Source organism: Kogia breviceps, chromosome 10, assembly GCF_026419965.1.
Source record: "Kogia breviceps isolate mKogBre1 chromosome 10, mKogBre1 haplotype 1, whole genome shotgun sequence".
In the NCBI taxonomy this organism is placed as follows: Eukaryota; Metazoa; Chordata; class Mammalia; order Artiodactyla; family Physeteridae; genus Kogia; species Kogia breviceps.
In genome coordinates this window covers 13317975-13342185 of record NC_081319.1, presented here as the reverse complement: position 1 = coordinate 13342185, position 24211 = coordinate 13317975, and the positions used below count along the sequence as shown (strand labels likewise).

At 38.7% G+C, this 24211-nt stretch overlaps 1 protein-coding gene across 3 annotated transcripts in view; it reads left to right on the top strand.

Moving 5' to 3' along the window:
* Nucleotides 1-24211, top strand: part of CNTN4 (contactin 4) — a 958070-nt gene that overhangs the window by 753869 nt on the left and 179990 nt on the right. For all 3 annotated transcript variants that reach the window (XM_067043593.1, XM_067043596.1, XM_067043595.1), the window contains one exon: nt 11352-11549. In XM_067043593.1, coding sequence (XP_066899694.1) covers nt 11352-11549 — 198 coding nt within the window. The remainder of the gene's footprint in view (nt 1-11351; nt 11550-24211) is intronic.

Below are 24211 nucleotides of genomic sequence, written 5' to 3'. Positions count from 1 at the left end.
CGATGGACACGTAGGTTGCTTTCATGTCCTGTCTAATGTAAATGGAGCTGCAGTGAACACTGTGGTACATGACTCTTTTTGCATTATGGTTTTCTCAGGGTATATGCCCAGTAGTGGGATTGCTCGGTCGTATGGTAGTTCTATTTTTAGTTTTTTAAGGAAACTCCATATTGTTCTCCACAGTGGCTGTATCAATTTACATTCCCACCAACAGTGCAAGAGGGTTCCCTTTTCTCCACACACTCTCCAGCATATTTATTGTTTGTACATTTTTTGATGATGGCCGTTCTGACCTGTGTGAGGTGATACCTCATTGTAGTTTTTTTTTTGAATTTTTGAATTTTATTTTTCTTATACAGCAGGTTCTTCTTAGTCATCAATTTTATACACATCAGTGTATACATGTCAATCCGAATCGCCCAGTTGATCACACCACCACCCTCGTGGCTTTCCCCCCTTGGTGCCAATACGTTTGTTCTCTACATCTGTGTCTTAACTTCTGCCCTGCAAACCAGTTCATCTGTACCATTTTTCTAGGTGATACCTCATTGTAGTTTTGATTTGCATTTCTCTGCTAATTAGTGATGTTGAGCAGCTTTTCATGTGCTTCTTGGCCATCTGTATGTCTTCTTTAGAGAAATGTCTATTTAGGTGTTCTGCTCATTTTTGGAATGGGTTGTTTGTTTCTCTAATATTGAGCTGTATGAGCTGTTTATATATTTTGGAGATTAATCCTTTGTCCATTGATTCGTTTGCAAATATTTTCTCCCACTCTGAGGGTTATCTTTTCGTCTTGTTTATGGTTTCCTTTGTGGTGCAAAAGCTTTTAAGTTTCATTAGGTCCCATTTGTTTATTTTTGTTTTTATTTCCATTACTGTAGGAGGTGGATCAAAACAGATCTTGCTGTGATTTATGTCAAAGAGTCTTCTTCCTATGTTTTCCTCTAAGAGTTTTATAGTGTCCAGTCTTACATTTAGGTCTCTAATCCATTTTGTGTTTATTTTTGTGTATGGTGTTAGGGAGTGTTCTAATTTCATTCTTTTACATGTAGCTGTCCAGTTTTCCCAGCAACATGTACTGAAGAGACTGTCTTTTTTCCATTGTATATCCTTGCCTCCTTTGTCATAGATTAGTTGACCATAGGTGCGTGGGTTTACCTCTGGGCTTTCTATCTTGTTCCACTGATCTATGTTTCTGTTTTTGTGCCAGTACCACACTGTCTTGATTACTGTAGCTTTGTAATATAGTCTGAAGTCAGGGAGTCTGATTCCTCCAGCTCCTTTTTTTTCCCTCAAGACTGCTTTGGCTATTTGGGGTCTTTTGTGTCTCCATACAATTTTTAAGATTTTTTTTCTAGTTCCATAAAAAATGCCATTGGCAATTTGTTAGGGATTGCATTGAATTGGTAGATTGCTTTGGGTTATATAGTCATTTTCACAATATTGATTCTTCCAATCCAAGAACATGGTATATCTCTCCATCTGTGTGTATCATCTTTAATTTCCTTCATCAGTGTCCTGTAATTTTCTGCATACAGGTCTTTTGTCTCCTTAGGTAGATTTATTCCTAGGTATTTTATTCCTTTTGTTGCAGTGGTAAATGGGAGTGTTTCCTTAATTTCTCTTTCAGATTTTTCATCATTACTGTATAAGAATTCAAGAGATTTCTGTGTATTAATTTTGTACCCTACTACTTTACCAAATTCATTGTTTAGCTGTAGTACTTTTCTGGTAGCATCTTTAGGATTCTCTATGTGTAGTATCATGTCATCTTCAAACAGTGACAGCTTTACTTCTTCTTTTCCAATTTGGATTCCTTTTATTTCTTTTTTTTCTCTGATTGCTGTGGCTAGAACTTCCAAAACTATGTTGAATAAGAGTGGTGAGAGTGGGCAACCTTGTCTTGTTCCTGATCTTAGTGGAAATGGTTTCAGTTTTTCACCATTGAGAACGATGCTGGCTGTGGGTTTGTCGTATATGGCCTTTATTATTTTGAGGAAACTTCCCTCTATGCCTACTTTCTGCAGGGTTTTTATCATAAATGGGTGTTGAATTTTGTCAAAAGCTTTCTCTGCATCTATTGAGATGATCATATTCTTTTTAATCCTTCAATTTGTTAATATGGTGCATCACATTGATTGATTTGTGTATATTGAAGAATCCTTGCATCCTGGGATAAACCCCACTTGGTCATGGTGTACGGTCCTTTTAATGTGCTGTTGGATTCTGTTTGCTAGTGTTTTGTTGAGGGTTTTTGCATCTATGTTCATCAGTGATGAAGGCCTGTAGTCTTCTTTCTTTGTGACAGCTTTGTCTCGTTTTGGTATCAGGGTGATGGTGGCCTCACAGAATGAGTTTGGGAGTGTTCCTCCCTCTGCTATCTTTTGGAAGAGTTTGAGAAGGATAGGTGTTAGCTCTTCTCTAAATGTTTGATAGAATTTGCCTGTGAAGCCATCTGGTCCTGGGCTTTTGTTTGTTGGAAGATTTTAAATCACAGTCTCAATTTCAGTGCTTGTGATTGGTCTGTTTATATTTTCTATTTCTTCCTGGTTCAGTCTCGGAAAGTTGTGCTTTTCTAAAAATGTGTCCATTTCTTCCAGGTTGTCCATTTGATTGGCATAAAGTTGCTTGTAGTAATCTCTCATGATCCTTTGTACTTCTGCAGTGTCAGTTGTTACATCTCCTTTTTCATTTCTAATTCTACTGATTTGAGTCTTCTCCCTTTTTTTCTTGTTAAGTCTAGGTAATAGTTTATCAATTTTATTTATCCTCTCAAAAAACCAGCTTTTAGTTTTATTGATCTTTGCTATCATTTCCTTCCTTTCCTTTTCATTTATATCTGATCTGATCTTTATGATTTCTTTCCTTCTGCTAACTTTGGGGTTTTTTTTGTTCTTCTTTCTCTAATTGCTTTAGGTGTAAGGTTACATTGTTTATTTGCGATGTTTCTTGTTTCTTGAGGTAGGATTGTATTGCTATAAAGTTCCCCTTAGAACTACTTTTGCTTCATCCCATAGGTTTTGGGTCATCGTGTTTTCATTGTCATTTGTTTCTAGGTATTTTTTGATTTTCTCTTTGATTTCTTCAGTGATCTCTTGGTTATTTAGTAGTGTATTGTTTAGCTTCCATGTGTTAGTATTTTTTTACAGATTTTTTTCCTGTAATTGATATCTAGTCTCATAGCGTTGTGGTTGGAAAAGATACTTGATATGATTTTAGTTTTCTTAAATTTGCCAAGGCTTGATTTGTGACCTAAGATATGATCTATCCTGGAAATGTTCCATGAGCACTTGAGAAGAAAGTGTATTCTGTTGTTTTTGCATGGAATGTCCTATAAATATCAATTAAGTCCATCTTGTTTAATGTATCATTTAAAACTTATGTTTCCTTATTTATTTTCATTTTGGATGATCTGTCCATTGGTGAAAATGGGGTGTTAAAGTCCCCTACTATGATTGTGTTACCGTCGATTTTCCCTTTTGTGGCTGTTAGCATTTACCTTATGTACTGAGGTGCTCCTATGTTGGGTGCATAAATATTTACAATTGTCATATCTTCTCCTTGGATTGATCCCTTCATCATTATGTAGTGGCCTTCATTGTCTCTTGTAATAGTCTTTATTTTAAAGTCTATTTTGTCTGACAAGATAATTGCTACTTCAGCTTTCTTTTGATTTCCATTTACATGGAATATCTTTTTCCATCCCCTCACTTTCAGTCTGTATGTGTCCCTAGGTCTGAATTGGTCTCTTGTAGACAGCATATATATGGGTCTTGTTTTTTGTATTCATTCAGCCAGTCTGTGTCTTTTAGTTGGAGCATTTAATCTGTTTACACTTAAGGTCATCATTGATAAGTATGTTCTTATTACCATTTTCTTAATTGTTTTGGGCTTGTTATTATAGGTCTTTTCCTTCTCTTGTGTTTCCTGCCTAGAGAAGTTTCTTTAGCATTTGTTGTAAAGCTGGTTTGGTGGTGCTGAATTCCCTTAGCCTTTGCTTGTCTGTAAGGTTTTAATTTTTCCATTGAATCTGAATGAGATCCTTGCTGGGTAGAGTAATATTGGTTGTAGGTTCTTACCTTTCATCACTTTAAATTTGTCCTGCCCACCCTTCTGGCTTGCAGAGTTTCAGCTGAGAAATCAGCTGTTAACCTTATGGAGATTTCTTTGTATATTATTTTTTGCTTTTCCCTTGCTGCTTTTAATATTTTTTCTTTGCATTTAATTTTTTTTTTTTTTTTTTTTTTTTTTTTTTTTTTTTTTTTTTTCTGTATGCAGGCCTCTCACTGTTGTGGCCTCTCCCGTTGTGGAGCACAGGCTCCGGATGTGCAGCCTCAGCGGCCATGGCTCACAGCCCTAGCTGCTCCACGGCATGTGGGATATTCCCGGACCAGGGCATGTACCCATGTCCCCTGCATCGGCAGGCAGACTCTCAACCACTGCACCCCCAGGGAAGCCCTAATTTTTGATAGTTTGGTTAATGTGTGTCTTAACATGTTTCTCCTTGGATTTATCCTCTATGAGACTCTCTATGCTTCCTGGACTTGATTGACTATTTCCTTTCCCATATTAGGTAAGTTTTCAACTATAATCTCTTGAAATATTTTCTCAGTCCCTTTCTTTTTCTCTTCTTCTTCTGGGACCCCTATAATTCAAATATTGGTGTGTTTAATGTAGTCCCAGAAGTCCCTGAGACTGTCCTCAATTCTTTTCTTTACTTTTTCTTTATTCTGCTCTGTAGAAGTTATTTCCACTATTTTATCTTCCAGGTCACTTATGTGTTCTTCTGCCTCAGTTATTCTACTACTGATTCCTTCTAAAGAATTTTTAAGTTCACTTATTGTGTTGTTCATCATTTTTTGTTTGTTCTTTGGTTCTTCTAGGTCCTTGTTAAACGTTTCATGTATTTCCTCCATTTTATTTCCAAGATTTTGGATCATCTTTATTATCATTACTCTGAATTCTTTTTCAGGTAGACTGCCTATTTCCTCCTCATTTGTTTGGTCTGGTGGGTTTTTACCTTTCTCCTTCATCTGCTGTATATTTCTCTACCTTTTCATTTTGCTTAACTTACTGTGTTTGGGGTTTCCTTTCGCAGGCTGAAGGTTCTTATTTCCCGTTGTTTCTGGCATCTGCCCCCAGTGGGTATGGTTGGTCCCATGGGTGTGTATGTTTCCTGGTGGAGGGGACTGGTACCTGTGTTCTGGTGGATGAGGCTGGATCATGTCTTTCTGGTGGGCAGGACCGCATCCAGTGGTGTGTTTTGGCATGTCTGTGACCTTATTATGATTTTAGGCAGCCTCTCTGCTAATGGGTGGTGTTGTGTTCCTTTCTTGCTATTTGTTTGTCATGGGGTGTCCAGCACTGTAGCTTGATGGTTGTTGAGTGGAGCTTCATCTTAGCATTGAGATGGAGATCTCTGGGAGAGTTTTTGCCATTTGATATTACATGGCTCCAGGAGGTCTCTGGTGGACCAATGTTCTGGACTCAACTCTTCCACCTAAGAGGCGCAGGCCTGACACTCGGCAAGAGAACCAAGATCCTGTCAGCCACACAGCTGCTAGTGTTGGAGGGTCTCCTGCATAGGTGGGGCATGGCTGTTGCTCAGTGCAGGGACAAGGACACTGGCAGCAGAAGTTCTGGGAAGTATTCCTGGGTGTGAGCCCTCCCAGAGTCCACCATTAGCCCCACCAAACAGCCGGGTGTCATAATGGGAGAAATTATTTGCAATTGAAGCAACTGACAAACGATTAATCTCCAAAATTTACAAGCAGCTCTTGCAGCTCAATGTCAAAAAAACAAACAACCCAATCCAAAAATGGGCAGAACACCTAACTAGACATTTCTCGAAAGAAAATATACAGATTGTCGACAAACACATGAAAGGATGCTCAACATCATTAATCATTAGAGAAATGCAAATCAAAACTACAATGAGATATCACCGCACAGCAGTCAGAATGGCCATCATCAAAAAATGTACAAACAATAAATGCTGAAGAGGGTGTGGAGAAAAGGGGACCCTCTTGCACTGTTGGTGGGAATGTAAATTGATACAGTCACTATGGAGAACAGTTTGGAGGTTTGTTAAAAAACTAGAAATAGAACTACCATACGACCCAGCAGTCCAACTACTGTGCATATGCCCTGAGAAAACCATAATTCTAAAAGAGTCATGTACCACAGTGTTCATTGCAGCTCTGTTTACAATAGCCAGGACATGGAAGCAACCTAAGCGTCCATCGACAGATGAATGGATAAAGAAGATGTGACACATATATACAATGGAATATTACTCAGCCATAAAAAGAAACGAAATTGAGTTATTTGTAGTGAGATGGATGGACCTAGAGACTGTCATACAGAGTGAAGTAAGTCAGAAAGAGAAAAACGAATACCGTATGCTAACACACGTATATGGAGTCAAAAAAAAAGAAAAAATGGTCATGAAGAACTTAGGGCCAGGATGGGAATAAAGACACAGACCTACTAGAGAATGGACTTGAGGACACAGGGATGGGGAAGGGTAAGCTGGGACGGAGTGAGAGAGGGGCATGGACATATATACACTACCAAATATAAAACGGAAAGCTAGTGGAAAGCAGCAGCATAGCACAGGGAGATCAGCTTGGTCCTTTGTGGCCACCTAGAGGGGTGGAATAGGGAGGGTGGGAGTGAGGGAGATGCAAGAGGGAAGAGATATGGGGATGTATGTATATGTATAGCTGATTCACTTAGTTATGAAGCAGAAACTAACACACCATTTTAAAGCAATTATAGTCCAAAAAAGATGTTAAAAAAAAAATAAAAAGAGCTGGGTAGGCTCCAGTGCTGAGTCACCTCAGGCCAAACAGCCAACAGGGAGCTTCTGCCCATTTTTAGTCAGATTTATTTTTTTTGCTGCTTAGTTGTAGTTCTTTGTATTTTTTGGATATTAACCACCTTATCAGATACATGATATGTAAATGTTTTCTTCCATTCAGTAGGTTGCCTTTTCAATTTATTGATGGTTTCATTCACTGTGCAGAAGTTTTTTAGTTTGATGCAAGTCCCACTTGCTTATTTTACCTTTTGCTTTTGATGTCAGATTCAAAAAATCATCTCTAAGCCCCATGTCAAGGAGCTTACTGCCTATTATTTCTTCTGGGAGTTTTATGGTTTCAGGTCTTACATTCAAATCTTTAATCCCCTTTGAGTAACCTTTTGTGCATGGTTCAAGATAGTGTTCTAGTTTCATTCTTTTGCATGTGACTGTCCAGTTTTCTCAATGTCATTTACCAAATTATTGTTCTTCCCCTATGGTATATTCTTGGCTCCTTAGTAGTAAGTTTACTAACCATATATGTATAGGTTTATATCTGGGTTCTCTATTCTCTTTCATTGATCTATGTGTCTGTTTTTATGCTAATGCCATACTGTTTTAATTACTGCAGCCTTGTAGCATAGTTTGAAATTAGTGAGTGTGATGCCTTCAACTTTGTTCCTCTTTCATACCTTTAAAAAGAACAGATAAGACTAGTGATATGTTGCATAACTTTTAGTGTTACTACATATTTCCCTGCTTTGATGTCTGCATTATCATTATATTACTCATGCTCCTTACTCATTGTTGTGGACAAATAAAAATACAGCATTCCAGGTAGTGCTCTTTACTGTGAAGAAAAATAAATTAATAACATTTTTAGAGACTTTCCCCCTTCAAGGGGCTCAGCGTTTAGCTCAATGTGATCTCACCAGTGTACCAGCCAAGATTCTTTGGCTAACCTTTGCACTTTGGGACTCAACAGTATTTTACAAAGGTTGCATGTTGAATTGATGTTAGTTACCATCCTTAGCACAATCCATTTGAGGCTTGTCTTCAGAACTATGGTTTGTTCCTTTGTCTACAGCATTGGAAATGCTTACAGTGTTATATTACTATTACAATTTCAGAAACTTATTTCAACTTTATTTCAACGTTTTGTTGTTTTCTGTTGTTTATTGTAACTTAATGACTTTCCCCAGAACTGAAGTAATACAGTTAATATTCTTTATATTATACTTACCATTTCTTGAATTGAAATCATTGCATTAGTTCAGGATTTCCCACCCTAGGTTTTGTGACATCTTTTTTTTTTTTTTTTTTGCGATACGCGGGCCTCTCACCGTTGTGGCCTCTCCCGTTGCGGAGCACAGGCTCCGGACGCGCAGGCTCAGCGGCCATGGCTCACGGGCCCAGCCGCTCCGCGGCATGTGGGATCTTCCCAGACGGGGGCACGAACCCGTGTCCCCTGCATCGGCAGGCGGATTCTCAACCGCTGCGCCACCAGGGAAGCCCCATGACATCTTAATAAATTTTTAGAAAAGTGGTGTGTGGCTGGAGGGGGTGGGAGGCAGTTCTATATCAAATAAGTTTGCATGGCTTACATACTCTCTAAGAAATTTGAGGAACATTGGCGTGTTAAAAACCTCTTGCAAGTCCTGAAAGGAAAAAATTTTAAATCAGTTAAACTTTACTTAATCCAGTGCTTCTTAAAGTCATTTGGTCATGTAACCTTTTTACATTTGAGGTAGATGGGGGTATAGAGAACTTCTGTTAACAGGGAATTAATATTTCAAGGACAACAGTTTAGAAAATCCTTCAGAATATGTTTACGGTTGTTTGCATCTCCTACTAAAGCACTAAGTAACAAAAGCAGTGAAATCAAAATAACTTCAATAGATCAACAGCATGTTAATTGACTTTTGTTTTTATATTTACTTTAAAAATGATTAAATTTTAATGATACAGATGTGCTTATGACTCAGAGGGCTCTCACGTAACTTGATCGTCTCCACATACCTGTATCACATTTATTAATTATCCCCTTTTGATGGATTAAGAAATTGAACAGGAGAGTGTTTAAATTTAAATGGCTTTCTTGATGGAATACAGGTTTGAGTTTTGGTTTTCTCGTCATTTTTTTGTTTTTACTCCAATTAGGAAAATAACAAAGCAGATGTCTTTTTTCCTGATATCCATGATCCATACAACTTTCTAGTTACTAAACTGTCCTCCTACAAAATTAAGAAAGCCTTGTGGCACTAGCCACTAGCAACAGTTTTGAAAACTATCTTCAGGAAAAAATATATATACACAGTTTATATATTTGATTATAACTCTCCTTGGAGAAGTGTGTGTTAATATTTTGCTGGTAAATTACTTTCTAACTTCTACCTTGTGACTTTGGATATGTTAATTTATTCTTAAAACTCTCTTATAGTTAATTAGGGGATAAGCAGTGTTCTCTTCATTATTCATATGAGAAAATTGAAAAGGTCAGAGATTACTTTGTTTTCCTGAAACTCACATACCAAATTGAGAGAGGAGTACATTGCTCTGTGCTGTTTGTTAAATCTCCTGTTTTTATGGGAAAATTGCCTTATCACATTGTACTTCTTCATGACCTATTAGAGGGGCCTTTCCTCGCCCAGATTTTAGTTTCTTTTTTTTTTTTTTTTTTGTGGTACGCGGGCCTCTCACTGTTGTGGCCTCTCCTGTTGCGGAGCACAGGCTCCGGATGCGCAGGCTCAGTAGCCATGGCTCACGGGCCCAGCCGCTCCGCGGCATGTGGGATCTTTCCGTACCCGGGCACGAACCCGTGACCCCTGCATCGGCAGGTGGACTCTCAACCACTGCGCCACCAGGGATGCCCCAGATTTTAGTTTCTTGAGGAAGTAACTAGCTTTTTGGGAAGCACTTGTTCATTTACACTTAGTATCTTCTTGACATCAGCATGGGGTTATTTATAATTACATGCGCACGTGTAAATAAAATGATTAGCTATTCTCATATAAACATAATTATATCTCTCTAAAATAATGCATACGGAAATGTTACAATCAGTGATAAAGGGAAAGAAATCTGCATGACCCCTCCTTTGTATGTAAACAGTGGGTTATTGAGACAGAATATGTTTCCTGTGGCACATTCAGTTATTGAGGCCAATTTCAACTGGGGACTCATTGAAGTACTAAACAACAAGTGCCTTTTCCAATAGTTAGTATTCTCTATACAAAGCTGAGGTGACCTTTCTGCCATTTTCCAAGGACACTCCTTACATTTAGAATTTAGGCCAGGATCATATTAAAGAGCAGCATACAAGAACACAGCCAACTAGTTCTGAAACCTGAGATAGTTGCTTCCTCTTCCTGCCTAAAATAACTTTTGAAAATAAAACAGGTCATGTTGGCTAATCAGTGCCCGTGGGTACTATATCACTTCTCCAGCTTTGAACAAATCTGGGGATCACACTTTAAAGAGAGGAATCATAGAATGCCTGGAGCTAAAGAAGTTTGGTTTCCTCAGAGCACAGTAGTTCACTGCAGCAGATCATTTAAACTCGCTGTCAGTTAGGTTTCTTTTCTGAAATTGAAAGCATGAGCTAACGTGTTCGTTCACAAAACATTCACCTAGTTCTTAAGAAGAATTAGATCTTTCAGAGGAGTATTTTCAGGTATGACTGCCTATTATACCCATCCCACTGGCATTCTGGGATGAATAAGTGTTTGTGAGAAGTTTGCTCTTTGATGGCTACTTCATAGTCACGCCCTTATGTATGTAATACTTTTTTCAGCTAATTTTTAAAAAATACAGATTTGCATTTATGGGACCAGGCAACCAGTCTTTGTATGTTTAGTGAGTTTTTGCTGCAATATTAAATCCCCATCTCACTAAAATAGTGAGAAAGGAGTTCAACCTCACAAGTGAGAAAAGAGTAAGAATTTGCATCAAGAGTAAGAGGCATTAGGAAAAGACTGGATTGAGACTCAGAATTGTCTCTAACTAGGGCTGAGTTTAGATTCGTTACTTTGTTCCTCTGTGCCAGAGTTTCTCAGTTAATGGAAAACTATAAAATATATTGGAAACCCACAAAGTACTATGCAAGTATGTGGCACCGTGTTGTACTGTTATGATTATTATCTATCAAATGAAAGAAGTGATCTAAATAGTTTCCAGGGTATATCAAGATTGTAGACTCTCTGGGTCTGTAATTTGAGCATTAGCTCTGTAAGTAATTACATGGTGCTTGCTTGGCACATGCTTAGCAAACTATAAATGCTTACTTACTCCCTTGATTTAAAGAGATTGGACTTCTCTTAATCGGCTATCAGTGTACCTTCTAGTCATATAGGAATAAAACCTTACTGACTGATGGTAGGAAGACTATAAATGCTTTAAGGGACTGTAATTACTTCCTACTGATATTTAGCCCACAGAAAAAAGGACCATTGGGCAGGAATATGAATTTTTAACTTGACCAGTTCTTTCATAAGTACAGTAGAGTTCTTACAAAAGATATATTTGTAATGATGATTCCTTTTGCTTTCAGAGCTGAGCTATGCCTGGATTTTCAATGAATACCCTTCCTATCAGGATAATCGCCGCTTCGTTTCTCAAGAGACTGGGAATCTGTATATTGCCAAAGTAGAAAAATCAGATGTTGGAAATTATACCTGTGTGGTTACAAATACAGTAACAAACCAAAAGGTCCTGGGGCCACCCACACCGCTAATATTGAGAAATGATGGTGAGTTTTCTAAGGGATTTTCATAATTCTGCTTTTTGTGATCATAGGTTGAGTTCAGGAGGTTGTTATGTTATTGGCATGCAAAGCTTGACTGTGTCAATTAAATTTAAGAAAAATTTAATGCTTTTTACATTCAGTACCTATATTTCCTACACTAATATAAGATATAAACCCATGAATCCATTTTGGAAGGCTAATTAGAAATCTAATTGCTAATCTCAACAGGAATGGAATGTGGATTTAGGTGACTATAAATAACAAAGGAATCTATTTCTTGTTTCTTTCCACTTAAGTTGTGTACAGAGGCAAAATGAAATGGAAGGTTGAACAATAAGCTCATTAATCAATTCTATGTAATTTAATATTCAGTGTCCAAAGAGAAGTTCTAAATTATCCACATAACTTCTGGATTTATGATACTGAAGACATAGTTCCAACCACAGTGAAATGCAAGAATGTCAAGTCTTATCTGAGATAGAAGTTTTAATTTCCCACACTTTGGTAAGAATATTTCAAGAAAATATATGAATTTCACTTTACTTACTTAGATGGATGATATAACAGTATATGGTAATTCATCATGTGTGTTTTGAAGACAGTCTTGCAGATTTGTATGCCAAATTGTAATAGCACCATGCCTTTTCCCCACCATGAGTCCTTGTACATTCACAATGAGTCTTTATATGTATTCTGTTCCCTCTTCTTGAAATGCTCTTCCTTCTCTTGGTCTCTTGACTAACTTATACTGGTCCTTCCAGTTTCTTCAAATATATTACTTTCTCCAGGAGGTCATGTCTGTGTGACCCCTCCCCGCCAGCTATGCTGTATCGGGTGCCTTCTCAAACCACCTCTGCAGAGAAACTCTGAGCATCCTTACAGCATAGACCAAGCTTGAATTTTTGAGCAAATAATGTAGATTTCAATCATTCATTTACTTATTCATGCATTTAATATATGTTTATTTAGCACTTGCTATGTGGCAGTCACTACTCTGGACACCAGTGAACTAAAACCATAAGATCCCTTCTCATGGCATTTACATTGTTCAAAGGATACAGGTACAAACAAACAAACTTAAACAAAACCCAAAATGCAGTATTTTAGATAGTGCTAAATAAATGAGTATGATGAAACAGAGGTTCTGTGGGGCAGAATGTCTACTTTAGACAGGATTGTCATGCAAAACCTTTCTGAGGGGATGACATGAGCTGACACCTGAATGATAAGAAGTCTGTCCTGTGAAGATCAGAGGGAGGAGCTTTCCAGGCTAAGTTAACATCACATGCAAAGGCCCTGAGGCCTAAAAATAAATCACTTGGCATGTTCAGAGAGCAAAGAGAATGCGAGCCTTATAGAGCATAGTGACCAGGGTAGAGGGTGGTTTGAGTTGAGGTTGGAGACTGTATTTTATTTCAAGTGAAATGAAAAGCCATTCGAGGGTTTTATGTAAGAGAGTTATGTATGTTTTTAAAAAGATTGCTTAGCTACTGTGTGGAAAATGGACTTTTTAAAAATTGAAGGTCAAAACTGGAAGTCCAGTTAAAGATGATGGCCGTAATTCACTCAGTAAACGATGGCAGCTTGAACTAGCGGGTGGCAGTGGAAAGGAGAGAAGGAGATGGATTCAGGATATAGTTTGCAGTTTGCTGCCAGGACTTGCTGATGCATTGGATGTGGGAGGTGGTGAAAGAGAAAATCGAGGATGACACACAGGTTTCTGGCACAGCAGCTGGGTGGATGGGAATGTCATTTACTGAAATGGTTTTACTGAACAGGTCTACAAGGGAGAAATTCAGAATATTATTTTAGTCATTATTTATGAAGCCAAAAGCATGACTTCTCCCTTGGCAACAGAAAGAATTGTTTGTTTTGTGCTTCTTGGTCCATCTCTCTATCATAACAGTCACCTGGTATATTCATATTTACTTACCAGCCTGCCCTCCCCCACCCTGCTGACACTGACACGTGATCAAGCACAGACCACAGTTTTCATCCAGTTTGGTGCGAGGATGCAGCACAGTACTTGGCACATGGCAAATGTTAAATGACTATGTTGCATTAGGCTGAGTTACATGAAATAAAACTGAACAATCTCCTCAGTTTAACAAGAAAGGTAGGCAAAGGATCGATTCTGTTAAAAGCTATCAGTGCCATCTCTCTAGATCTAAGGATAAAAAAGTCTGTTTCGAGGTATGTGTTCCAGGGGCATTCTGTACTGAATTATTTAAAAATACAGCCCCTCTGGCCTCTGTCCGTAATACGCTCATGCCAAAATGTCTGTTCAGTGGTGTTATCCATTTTGGTATATCAAGGAGAAAATGTAGTCAAATATTGACTTTGATGCACTAAGACACAGCCCAGGAGAAACATCACCAGGGTTGCTGCTTCAGAGAGAAGGAACAGAAATTCAGGAACACGGGAAGTCCACAGTCTTCCTAGGTGACACAAGTTGGCCACAACTCTGCCTTCTGCTTGGCTTTTAGATTTATCTCGACTTGCCTAGTATATCTTCATAGAGATGACAAATGTGTTTTATTAGAATATTTTATCACAAAATTAGCAGACTAAGGATCTCATCCTTCAGCAATTAATGCCCCTTCTTTCCTAATTTCCATGAGAGCTGCATGGTGAAAATTCATCATATGTCTTTCCCATTTCGGCTGGAATACATAAAATGGCTGCTTGAACTGTATTCCTAAGCACAAAATAGATTATTCAATTAGCTGTTGGCTGGAGGTAAGAGAAAAGGGGAAATATAAATCAGGAAGAGATTGCAAAATAAAAATGACATTCTTGTTAAAGTGTACACTGTGAGAGTAAAATCAATGAAATTATCGTTCTGCACAGTCTGGTGTTTAGTGACTGTATATTAGACTGCTAAGTGCAAGATGAGTATAGAATTTGTACAAGCATCTCGATCATTGAAGCTCACTCAAAATTTCATAGCCTCCTTCCGCCTCCAAAATGTGTGGTTAAGCAAGGCAATGGAGCTTTTTGCCTGCACTGAACCAATTGGCACGGCTGATCATTTCCCTTGCTAAGTGCAGATGTAGCTTAAAGAGCTAGGTATCCTCAATATTTAGGTTATTTCTTTAGAGTTTCAGCTAAGCAGTCTGGACTATGACTGTTTCCAGCCCCAGAGGTTACAGTGAGTCAGAAGTGAACGTTAGTCCATGTTCCTATCAGGAACCAAGGGCAACGTGCTGCATGGTGACCCATGGCACTGACCCACTCTAGCTCTCTCCCCCAACACACTGTGGTTCTGCGAGACCTTCATACCTGCTGTTCCATTTTCCCCAGCTCTTCACATGGCTCACCCGTGCCTACATTGCAGATCATGACTGAAATGTAGGGCAGGGTGTTGAGGAGGTAAGCCAGGTTCCCTGGGTGGAATCCAGCCCCACCACTTATTAGCGGCGTGACCTTGGACATCAGTTTAACCTCACCTCACGGTGTTCTCATCAGTCAAATGAGGATAGCGGTACCTACCTCAGAGGCTTTCTCCGTGTGTGAAATTATAGGTAAACTGCTTTGAACAGTTACAACACAGCAGTACTGTTTTGTACATCAATAACTTCCCTACCTAAGATATGCTCCACAAATTATATTTTTAAAAAACAGATTACAGAGTGAGTGGATAGTGTTATCCTTGTTTTGTAAAATGTATGTGGAGAATGACAGAGAAAGCTGGAATCCTACTCTCCAAAATGCTAACAGTGTTAAACTTTAAAGCAGTTAACTTTCAGTGGTAAAATGTTCCATTCTTAATTTATTTTCTTTCTGCTTCTCTGTGTTTTCTCATTTTTCTTCAATGATTAGAGGTTTTTTTTGTTTTAGAAAAATGTTTGGTGGAAGGGATATTCACATTTTATTGGATCTAGAAGGCCCTTAGAGATCACCCTATTTTACACCTTTATTCTTCGAGAAAGAAGGGAACTAAGGACCAGAGAAGTAAGTCAGGACAGCAGTGGGATCAAGTTCTTGGTCTCCAGTTACCATGCTATTTAACTGAGGTCCAGAAAAGATTTTTTGGCCTCTGGATTTACATATTTACATTATGATTTTGCAAATTTTATTTTGGGAATTCTCCTAAAAACTGTATGTTATTTGTAGTGTTCATCATGAGGAAGTACTAGAAAACTGAGAGCTGGACAAATGTGAGAGTATTTTACATTAGAGTTAATATTTATTTATCTAGGTTTTTTTCCACACTGCACGGCATGTGGGATCTTAGTTCCCCAACCAGGGATCGAACCCGCGCCCACTGCAGTGGAAGTGTGGAGTCTTTTTTTTTTTTTTTTAATTTGTTCATTTATTTATTTATTTTTATTTTTGGCTGTGTTGGTTCTTCGCTTCAGTGCGAGGGCTTTCTCCAGTTGCGGCAAGCGGGGGCCAGTCTTCATCGCAGCGCGCGGGCCTCTCACTGTCGCGGCCTCTCGTTGCAGAGCACAGGCTCCAGACGCGCAGGCTCAGTAGTTGTGGCTCACGGGCCCAGTTGCCCCGCGGCACGTGGGATCTTCCCAGACCAGGGCTCGAACCCGTGGCCCCTGCATTGGCAGGCAGATTCTCAACCACTGCGCCACCAGGAAAGCCCAGAAGTGCGGAGTCTTAGCCACTGAACCACTAGCGAAGTCCCTTAGCTAGGTATTTTCAAATCTGCTTTGAAATGATAATAAAACTCATTATGTGGGAAAGTGCACCAGTTGCATTGGTACTGTGAAAGAAAAAGATTTAATTGAGAAAAATATATCATAATTACTTTTACCACAGATACTAAAGTAGTCCAAGGATCAATATTAACCCAGTTGCTGGTTATTGATGATGAGCTTGCTCCATTGTGTGCTTCCTTCACAGATTTCAAAGAAATGTACCTATATTTCCATAAGCAAAGGTAATGGACCACCCATGGAGCATGACCCTGAGAGAAATCATAGATTTTGATGATAATCATAATGGCTACTTTTTCTGTCTTTAGTTATTACCCCTGACTTGCTCTAAAATGGCTAACGATGAAAAAAATTAGCAAAAATTAGGACAGTCTTGGGAAAATGAGATCAGGTCTGTGAGGTTGTTTATGTACTTTACATAAACAGGTACGTAACTGAGCATGAAAAATTACTTTATGGCCTTTGCCTTTTTTCTGTGTTTTCCTTGAGACTGGCTGGGGATTGGTTGGGCAGTTCCTTATTTTGCTTATTAGAACCAAGACAAATGTTGAGCAGTTTACAGCCAGTGTGTGTCAGATGGTTCTTTGTTTTGCACATTGGTTGTTAAATATTTTTGAATATTACCGCTAATTAGAATTCTCAATAGAAGAGCTACTAGGGAACAGGAAACAAAGGATTTATCCTATCTTAGAATTTCACATTCTCTCTCTCTCTGTCTCTTTTTCCTTCCTCCATCGCCATATTTTTATACATTGATAAGCATATATATGTAGGATGTGTGTGTATAAATACACATGAATTTATATACACTATATATATTGTCTTTGGAAGTTAAAATGTAAAACACTTTTCTGAATGTTTATTATACTTCATTGTAAATTTAAATTATTAAAAATTTGTATTCTCAATATAACAAAATAACTGACCATATTTTTCTAAGTCCTGACCCATTTCCCCAAGCCTAATTTTATTTAGCCATGACAACATTGAACAAGGTCAGCATTGAAGCATTTAATCTTCTCAACTTAAATCAAATTTTAACCTACTGGACAAGAGACCACCTGAGAACCCTAGCAGCGTAGAGTTTCAGAGCAGTCTAAGGTGGGACAGAAACAGACGTGCTGAACATAGGATTGAGAGTGTACATCATCGGTGCCCACCAGCTTTGTCTTGTTTGCTTTGGTGTCACCTAGGATGCAGTAAAAGTAGGGTAGCACTAAAAGTCAAGAAGAAAAAAAAAGTCATAGGCTTCTGAGGTGTAGTCCCAGATCTACCACTAACTCATGTGAGACAAATCCTGCCATTTCCTTGCTCCTCAGTTTTCTTAGCTATAAAGATGAGTGATTTATAATAAGTTTTATCTAAGGGTCCTTCTAGTCGTTTTCTGAGATGCCAGTCACAACTCTCTACCTTACTTTACTCCAGTCTCAGCATTTGCACAGGCCACATAATATCAAACACAACTCACCATACAGATGCTGTTCATTGGATCAGATTTCTTCTTAGTGCTAACAACCAGTCCTAGATGAATGCAAAACTAGGTGCATTCACTCTTTCGAGCTATCACAGGTCATTTTGTGAACCTTCACCTCTGTGGCCATTGGATTTCCTATTGGCTCAGAAGACTACGTTCCCTTCAATGTTCCAAATTTAAGACCAAAGACTAAAAAATTCGAAAAGAGAAAACTAGAATATTCTAGAATATTCTGGATTATCAATGGAATGTAATGTATTCTTCATTAAGATACTACCATCTGTTCATAGTAAACTTTCCTAATATTGCCCCAGATTGGGTTAGATCCTCAAGTGAGCATTAACAACCACAGTGGGTCTTCTTGAATAGATCAGGTTTAATTGTAGGTCATTTAATTAACCTAGCCGTCAGATTAAAATCCTAGTCATTAAGAGGATCTCTTTTTGATTGTAAACTTGATCTACAACCTTTTTTTGATGATTTAGCCTTTAGACTGGCAAGGATGAAACTTCTGCCTGGCAACAGGAAGAGATGTGCCCTTGACTTGCACGTAATTTTATATTACCTAAGATCTAGAGTTTGTCCCCAAACACGTTGCTTTATTTTACTCTCGCTTCTGCTTGCAACTTCTGTGTGGCTTTGTCACAGCAATCATGTCTTTCATTTAATTCTCTGACAACATCACATTTGAGGATCTGTGGGCATAAAACTTGTTTTATGAGAAGAACATCTGAATGACTAAAGGATGTGAGATATTTTGCTAAACTGCCATTGCTAATCTCGTTTAATAGTGTCTCAATGATGTGGATATTTTGAAACCTTGAGAAGCTTAGGAACTTGTCAGTCAGCTTTAGACCTCTAGCATAGTCAGATTCATTTCAGGTCCGTGGGAGCCAAAAGGTCTTAGATGGTCATTTCACTCTTCAGTTAGTGAGCATCTGTTAGGTACCTGTTGTGTATAGTACACTGTAAAATAAAATGATGTGATCAGAGCCCCTGGGAGCCTGCAGTTTTAGAGAACTGCAAATTAATTGAAGGTCTAAAGTTTCATCCTTATTGGAATTATTGAATTGAGTTCTGGGAAACACATTTACAGATGGAGGGATTTGAAATGAAAGAGGACAGGAGAGGTGTCCAGCCTAGAATACAGATGACTTGGGCATTCATTTGATCATGCATTTAAGCAAGAAATGTTCATTGAGTGCTTGTTGTATACTTGTCACTAGGGATACAAAAGTCTTCTATGTCCTCATAGATAATAGTCTAGCTTAGGAGCCTAATTACAACCTGAGGCAGGAGTGGAGCCAGACTGGGGATGATGGAGAATTAAAGCAGGATTATTTAAGCTTCGGTTGTGGTAAGAGCTACCAAGGAGCAGTGAAGGTGCAGTGAGATTATGCAAACGATCAAGGTTTGTGTGTAAGGAAGCCTGGCCTGGTGTTGGGAATCAGCTCAAGCTTCTGTAAAGAGTTGGCCAATCTAACAGGACGGATAAGAATTCCAGGCAGTGGATAAGTATTTTTTTAAACCAGGAGCTGGCAAATTTCCTCCTGTAGGCCAGTCTTGCCTGTGGCCTGCTTTTATAAATCAAGTTTAGCATTTTTTCCATAAAAATATTGAGTATTCTTAGCTAACTCCTAGATTCTCTGTAATTTTTATTGCTACTGTAAATGATATCTTATTTTTAATTATATTCTGTATTTTACTTGCAAGTGATTCAGCATTTGGCAAGCTTGCTGAATGAAATCTTGTTAGTTCTGTAGTTTGTTGATGCTGTTGGCTCTCTCAAACTTTGCTATCTTCCCCATTTCTTCTAAGCCAGGACTTAGCCAAACCTTAGTTCATGGGCCACATATAACCCACCACTGTTTTTGTAAATAAAATTTTATTGGAAAGTAGCCATGCTTATTTGTTTACATATTGTCTCTGGATGCTTTTCAGCTACAATGGCAGAGTTGAATCAGAGACTGCATGACTCACAAAACCTAAATAAAATCCTTGCTATCTGTGTCTATGCAAAAAATAACTTTGCCAATCTCTGACAACAGGGTAATATCTTTAAATATTTTAAGACTGTCCATCAAGACTTGTTCTTTGTGGCTCCAAAGACTTGAACTAGGACCACCATGTACAAATTAGGGGGAGAGGGACTTCCATGGTAGTCCAGTGGCAAAGAATCCAGCTTCCAATGCAGGTGATGCGGGCTCGATCCCTGGTCAGGGAACTAAGATCTCACATGCCACGGGGCAACTAAGCCCATGCCACAACTACTGAGCTCATGTGCCTCAACTAGAGAGCCTGCGTGCCACAAACTACAGAGCCCACGTGCTTTGGAACCCACACACCATAGCTACAGAGCCCGCACATCCTGGAGCCTGTGCGCCACAACTAGAGAAGAGAATACCCGCATGCCGCAAGCAGAGAGGAGTCTGCGTGCAGCAACGAAAGATCCCGCATGCCTCAACAAAGATCCCGCGTGCTGCAACTAAGACCCTATGCAGCCAAAAATACATACATACATACATAGATAAGAAAGACATAAAAAGTTGGAGAGAGAGTTGTTTAGCTCACAATATGAAGAACTTTTTAGTAGGATCAATATAAAAGTACTTCATCAAAAAAAGACAAAAGTCGGCTTTCTTTCACCTAAAAGATGGTGGCTTTATAATTAATTGCCCAAACTGGAAACTATTAGCAAATTACTTCAGGACTTGTAAACCAGGACTGTCCCAGGCAAGCACGGATAAATAGTTACTCTACCTTCATAGGAGACACCTTTCTGGAATAGCTCAGGTTATCTCTGCACTTTAACTATTGAGTAGGAAGGAAAGAAATGTAGGTTTGATTGAGGTCAAATAATGGGGTTTGTTTTCACCTCCCACAGCCTTCTGAAGTCACATTAAAACCCCAAGTGTAAGTGAGATACAACCCGCAGGTGTCTTATTCCTCTTTTCCAGCACTGGGAAAGTTCTTATTTGCACAATTATTGCCTCGAATGGGAATTCACTGATTAGGGGCTGGGTAGTGGTGGAGATTCCATGGACAGTCCCCTAGATCCTACAATGTCTCCTTCAACCCAGAGCAAAACAAACCTTTCTTAAAAGAGTAAAATGGTGAACTCATCCAAAGAAATGTGTATGACTAATCAGATATTTCCAAATATTTTTAGATAAATGTAATATATATCATATGATTCATTCCTCAAGAAAGGCCATGTGGGAACTTTCCATAGGACAATTTTTGCCATTTTTCTTCAGTAGAAAATCTCACTCTTTAGAAGTTGGTAAAAGTCCCTTCTGTGGTTTAATTTACAACTGCAGATTCCAGCTAAGGCAGGTGTTGGCAAAATCTTACGGCGCAAAATTCTGCAAACTGGCCTCCTTCTGCCAAGACAGCTGTCTGCAAATTGTAGTTAAACAAGAGTGGTGTGTGGCTGATTTCTCTTTTATATTCTATAATTTGGCAGTTATTCTGTCACCTTCTAGTTCTTACAGACATCAGCATCAGCCTTAATAATTTTTCAGGCTTTGAAAGAGAGATAATCATTGCCACAAGGTCGTCTGCAGGATCCAGGTTCTTGATTGGCGTTGTGACTGGTGCGACTCCGCGTTAGTAGTCATCTCCCAGTGACTAGCCCATGATGTATGTTACTCTTCGGTGCAACTTCTTGCTTTGGCTCAACACCTCCTGGTTGCTCCAGAAGTTTTTAAAGTACATCCCCTGGACCAGAAGCATCAGCATCACCTGGGAACTTGTGAGAAATGCACATTCTCAGGCTCCATCTCAACTTACTAATTCAGAAACTCAAGCCCTCCAGGTGATTTAAAGTTTAGGAACACTGGTTTTGGAAAAAAACACCTAGAAATTTGTAGCATGTCTTCTTTAGGAAATAAACTCAGTTATTCCATAAACAATTAATTGTTCCCTGCATATGCCACATCACTATGCAAGGCACTGGAAAAGAGTAACTACAAATGTCATGAAGATAATGATCAGGTCTGTGATATGCACATCGTAACCCCATTGCTATAGTTGGTGTTAAATCAATATTTATTGAATTCATTGGAATGTAAATACATCTAAGCCCATGACTCCTGAAGACTTTGATGTATGAAATTTTAAGTGACATAACTTTCACTATTGTTGTAGCAGCCGGTGCTCTCACTCCAATGAATAGAAAACATTGACAATCCATTTTAATGAATTAAGACTTTTTTCACCTTATGTTTAAAATTATAGATATAGGTATCTCTATTTAGAATTGAAAGCAAGAGTTTTCTCTATAGTTAATGTATATATTTCAGTCAGGAGAAAGGAAATATTGCTGAGATTATAAATCTTGGTTAATCCTGACAGTATTGTATGCACTTTTACTTCAGCTGTACCTTGGTTGTGTAGACATACCTAGTCCTTTATGTCTTCCCAACTTCCTAAATAGTTTGAAGATGGAAAAAGGATTCTGGAGCAGTTCCATCACTGGCCTCACCCTTTTTGCCTAATTATTATGTAAATCACTAGAGCAGCTATAGACCAGTTAAGTTCAAAAGTGTACAGGTGGTCAGAGGAATGACTTGAAAAATGTGCTTCTCTTTTAAGGGGCCTTTTGTTTCTTCAAAAATAAAAGGTAGGGCTTCCCTGGTGGCGCAGTGGTTGAGAATCCGCCTGCCGATGCAGGGGTCACGGGTTCGTGCCCTGGTCCGGGAAGATCCCACATGCCGCGGAGCAACTAAGCCCGTGAGCCATGGCCGCTAGGCCTGCGCGTCCGGAGCCTGTGCTCCGCAACGGGAGAGGCCACAGAAGTGAGAGGCCCGCATACCGCAAAAAAAAAATAAAAAATAAAAAAAGGCAACAGCTTTTTAAATTTAATGTAGAAAAAGGCAGAAATAGTTGACATGAAAGAAATAGTCAAATAAAAATGTAGCCTGTGCCAGATGTAATCAAATTAAATGGAACGCTTCACAGGTGTTCCAAAAAATGTTCATAATGTAGTTGAAGAAAAAGGCTTCCTTCATTTTTTTATTACTTAAATACTAGGACAGTCTTTACATACAATAAAAATTCTTTAAAGTGCAGTGAAACACATGCCATTCCATCTCTGATTCCTATCTTTATGTCCTGTAACTACTGCCATAAGCACCCTTCAATCTTCATCATTACTGATAACTCTGTTACTCGGTTCCTATAGCCATAAATATAGATCACTGTGTGTCCACCCAGAAATCACTCCATGTGACCACATAAACAACCTACACAGCGCATTTTAGAGAAACATGATCTGAAGTCAGTCAACTTGGACAAGAGCCATGATAGTACTTAAAAACAACTTCCATGCCCTGGAAGACTTCCATGTTTGACTTAATGGCTATTATGTGTCCCAGTATAAAGAGCCACATTTCTACATCTTTTCCTCCCTTTCACAAATTCCTATGTATCACAGTTTTTTCCATATGCCTTGTACTGAGCTAAGATTTGTGAGGAACAGAAAAAAATCAGAAGTACTTCCATTCCTCAAAGAAGTAAAAGTACAATAGAAGAGATGACAAAAGTATAAATAGCTATAATGATGATAGAAAACAGCAATGTTATTCGAGAACACCCAGAAGTTTATTTGTAAAATGTTTCATGGCAGTTTTTTACTGAGCACCTATTAAGTGCAGAGACAAAGATAAAAGCAAGCACGAAAAAGACGGACATATTACTTGACATCATGGGGCTTACAATCTGGATGGAAGACAGAACTAAACATGAGAAGTATACGTTGTGATGAAGGCAGAAGTCACAAATAAAATATTTCAGAAATTTGAAATCCTTGAAAGAGATGTTCTTTAAAAAATTTTTCAGTGAGGAGCCAACTGGTGGGCAAGACAATATTGCAGTTAAGAAGAACATGGCTATGACCCAGCAATCCCACTCCTAAGCATATACCCAGAGAAAACCATCATTCAAAAAGACACATGCACCCCAGTGTTCATTGCAGCACTGTTTACAATAGCCAGGTCATGGAAGCAACCTAAATGCCCATCAACAGACGAATGGATAAAGAAGATGCGGTACATATATACAATGGAATATTACTCAGCCATAAAAAGAAACAAAATTGGGTCATTTGTAGAGACGTGGATGGACCTAGAGACCGTTATTCAGAGTGAAGTAAGTCAGAAGGAGAAAAACAAACATCGTATATTAACACGTATATGTGCAATCTAGAAAAATGGTACCAGTGAACCAGCTTGCAAGGCAGAAATAGAGACACAGATGTAGAGAACAAACGTATGGACACCAAGGGGGGAAAGCAGCAGGGATGGTGGTGCTGGTGGGATGAACTGGGAGATTGGGATTGACATATATACACTAATATGTATAAAAAATGGATAACTAATAAACTAGAACCTGCTGTATAAAAAATAAATTAATTAAATTAAATTTTTAAAAACAGAAGGGTTTAGATAGAGGGCCTGGCCCAGCAAGAGAGCTATTACCAGAGATAACTACAAAGAGTATGGCCTAGGTGTGGTAGACTG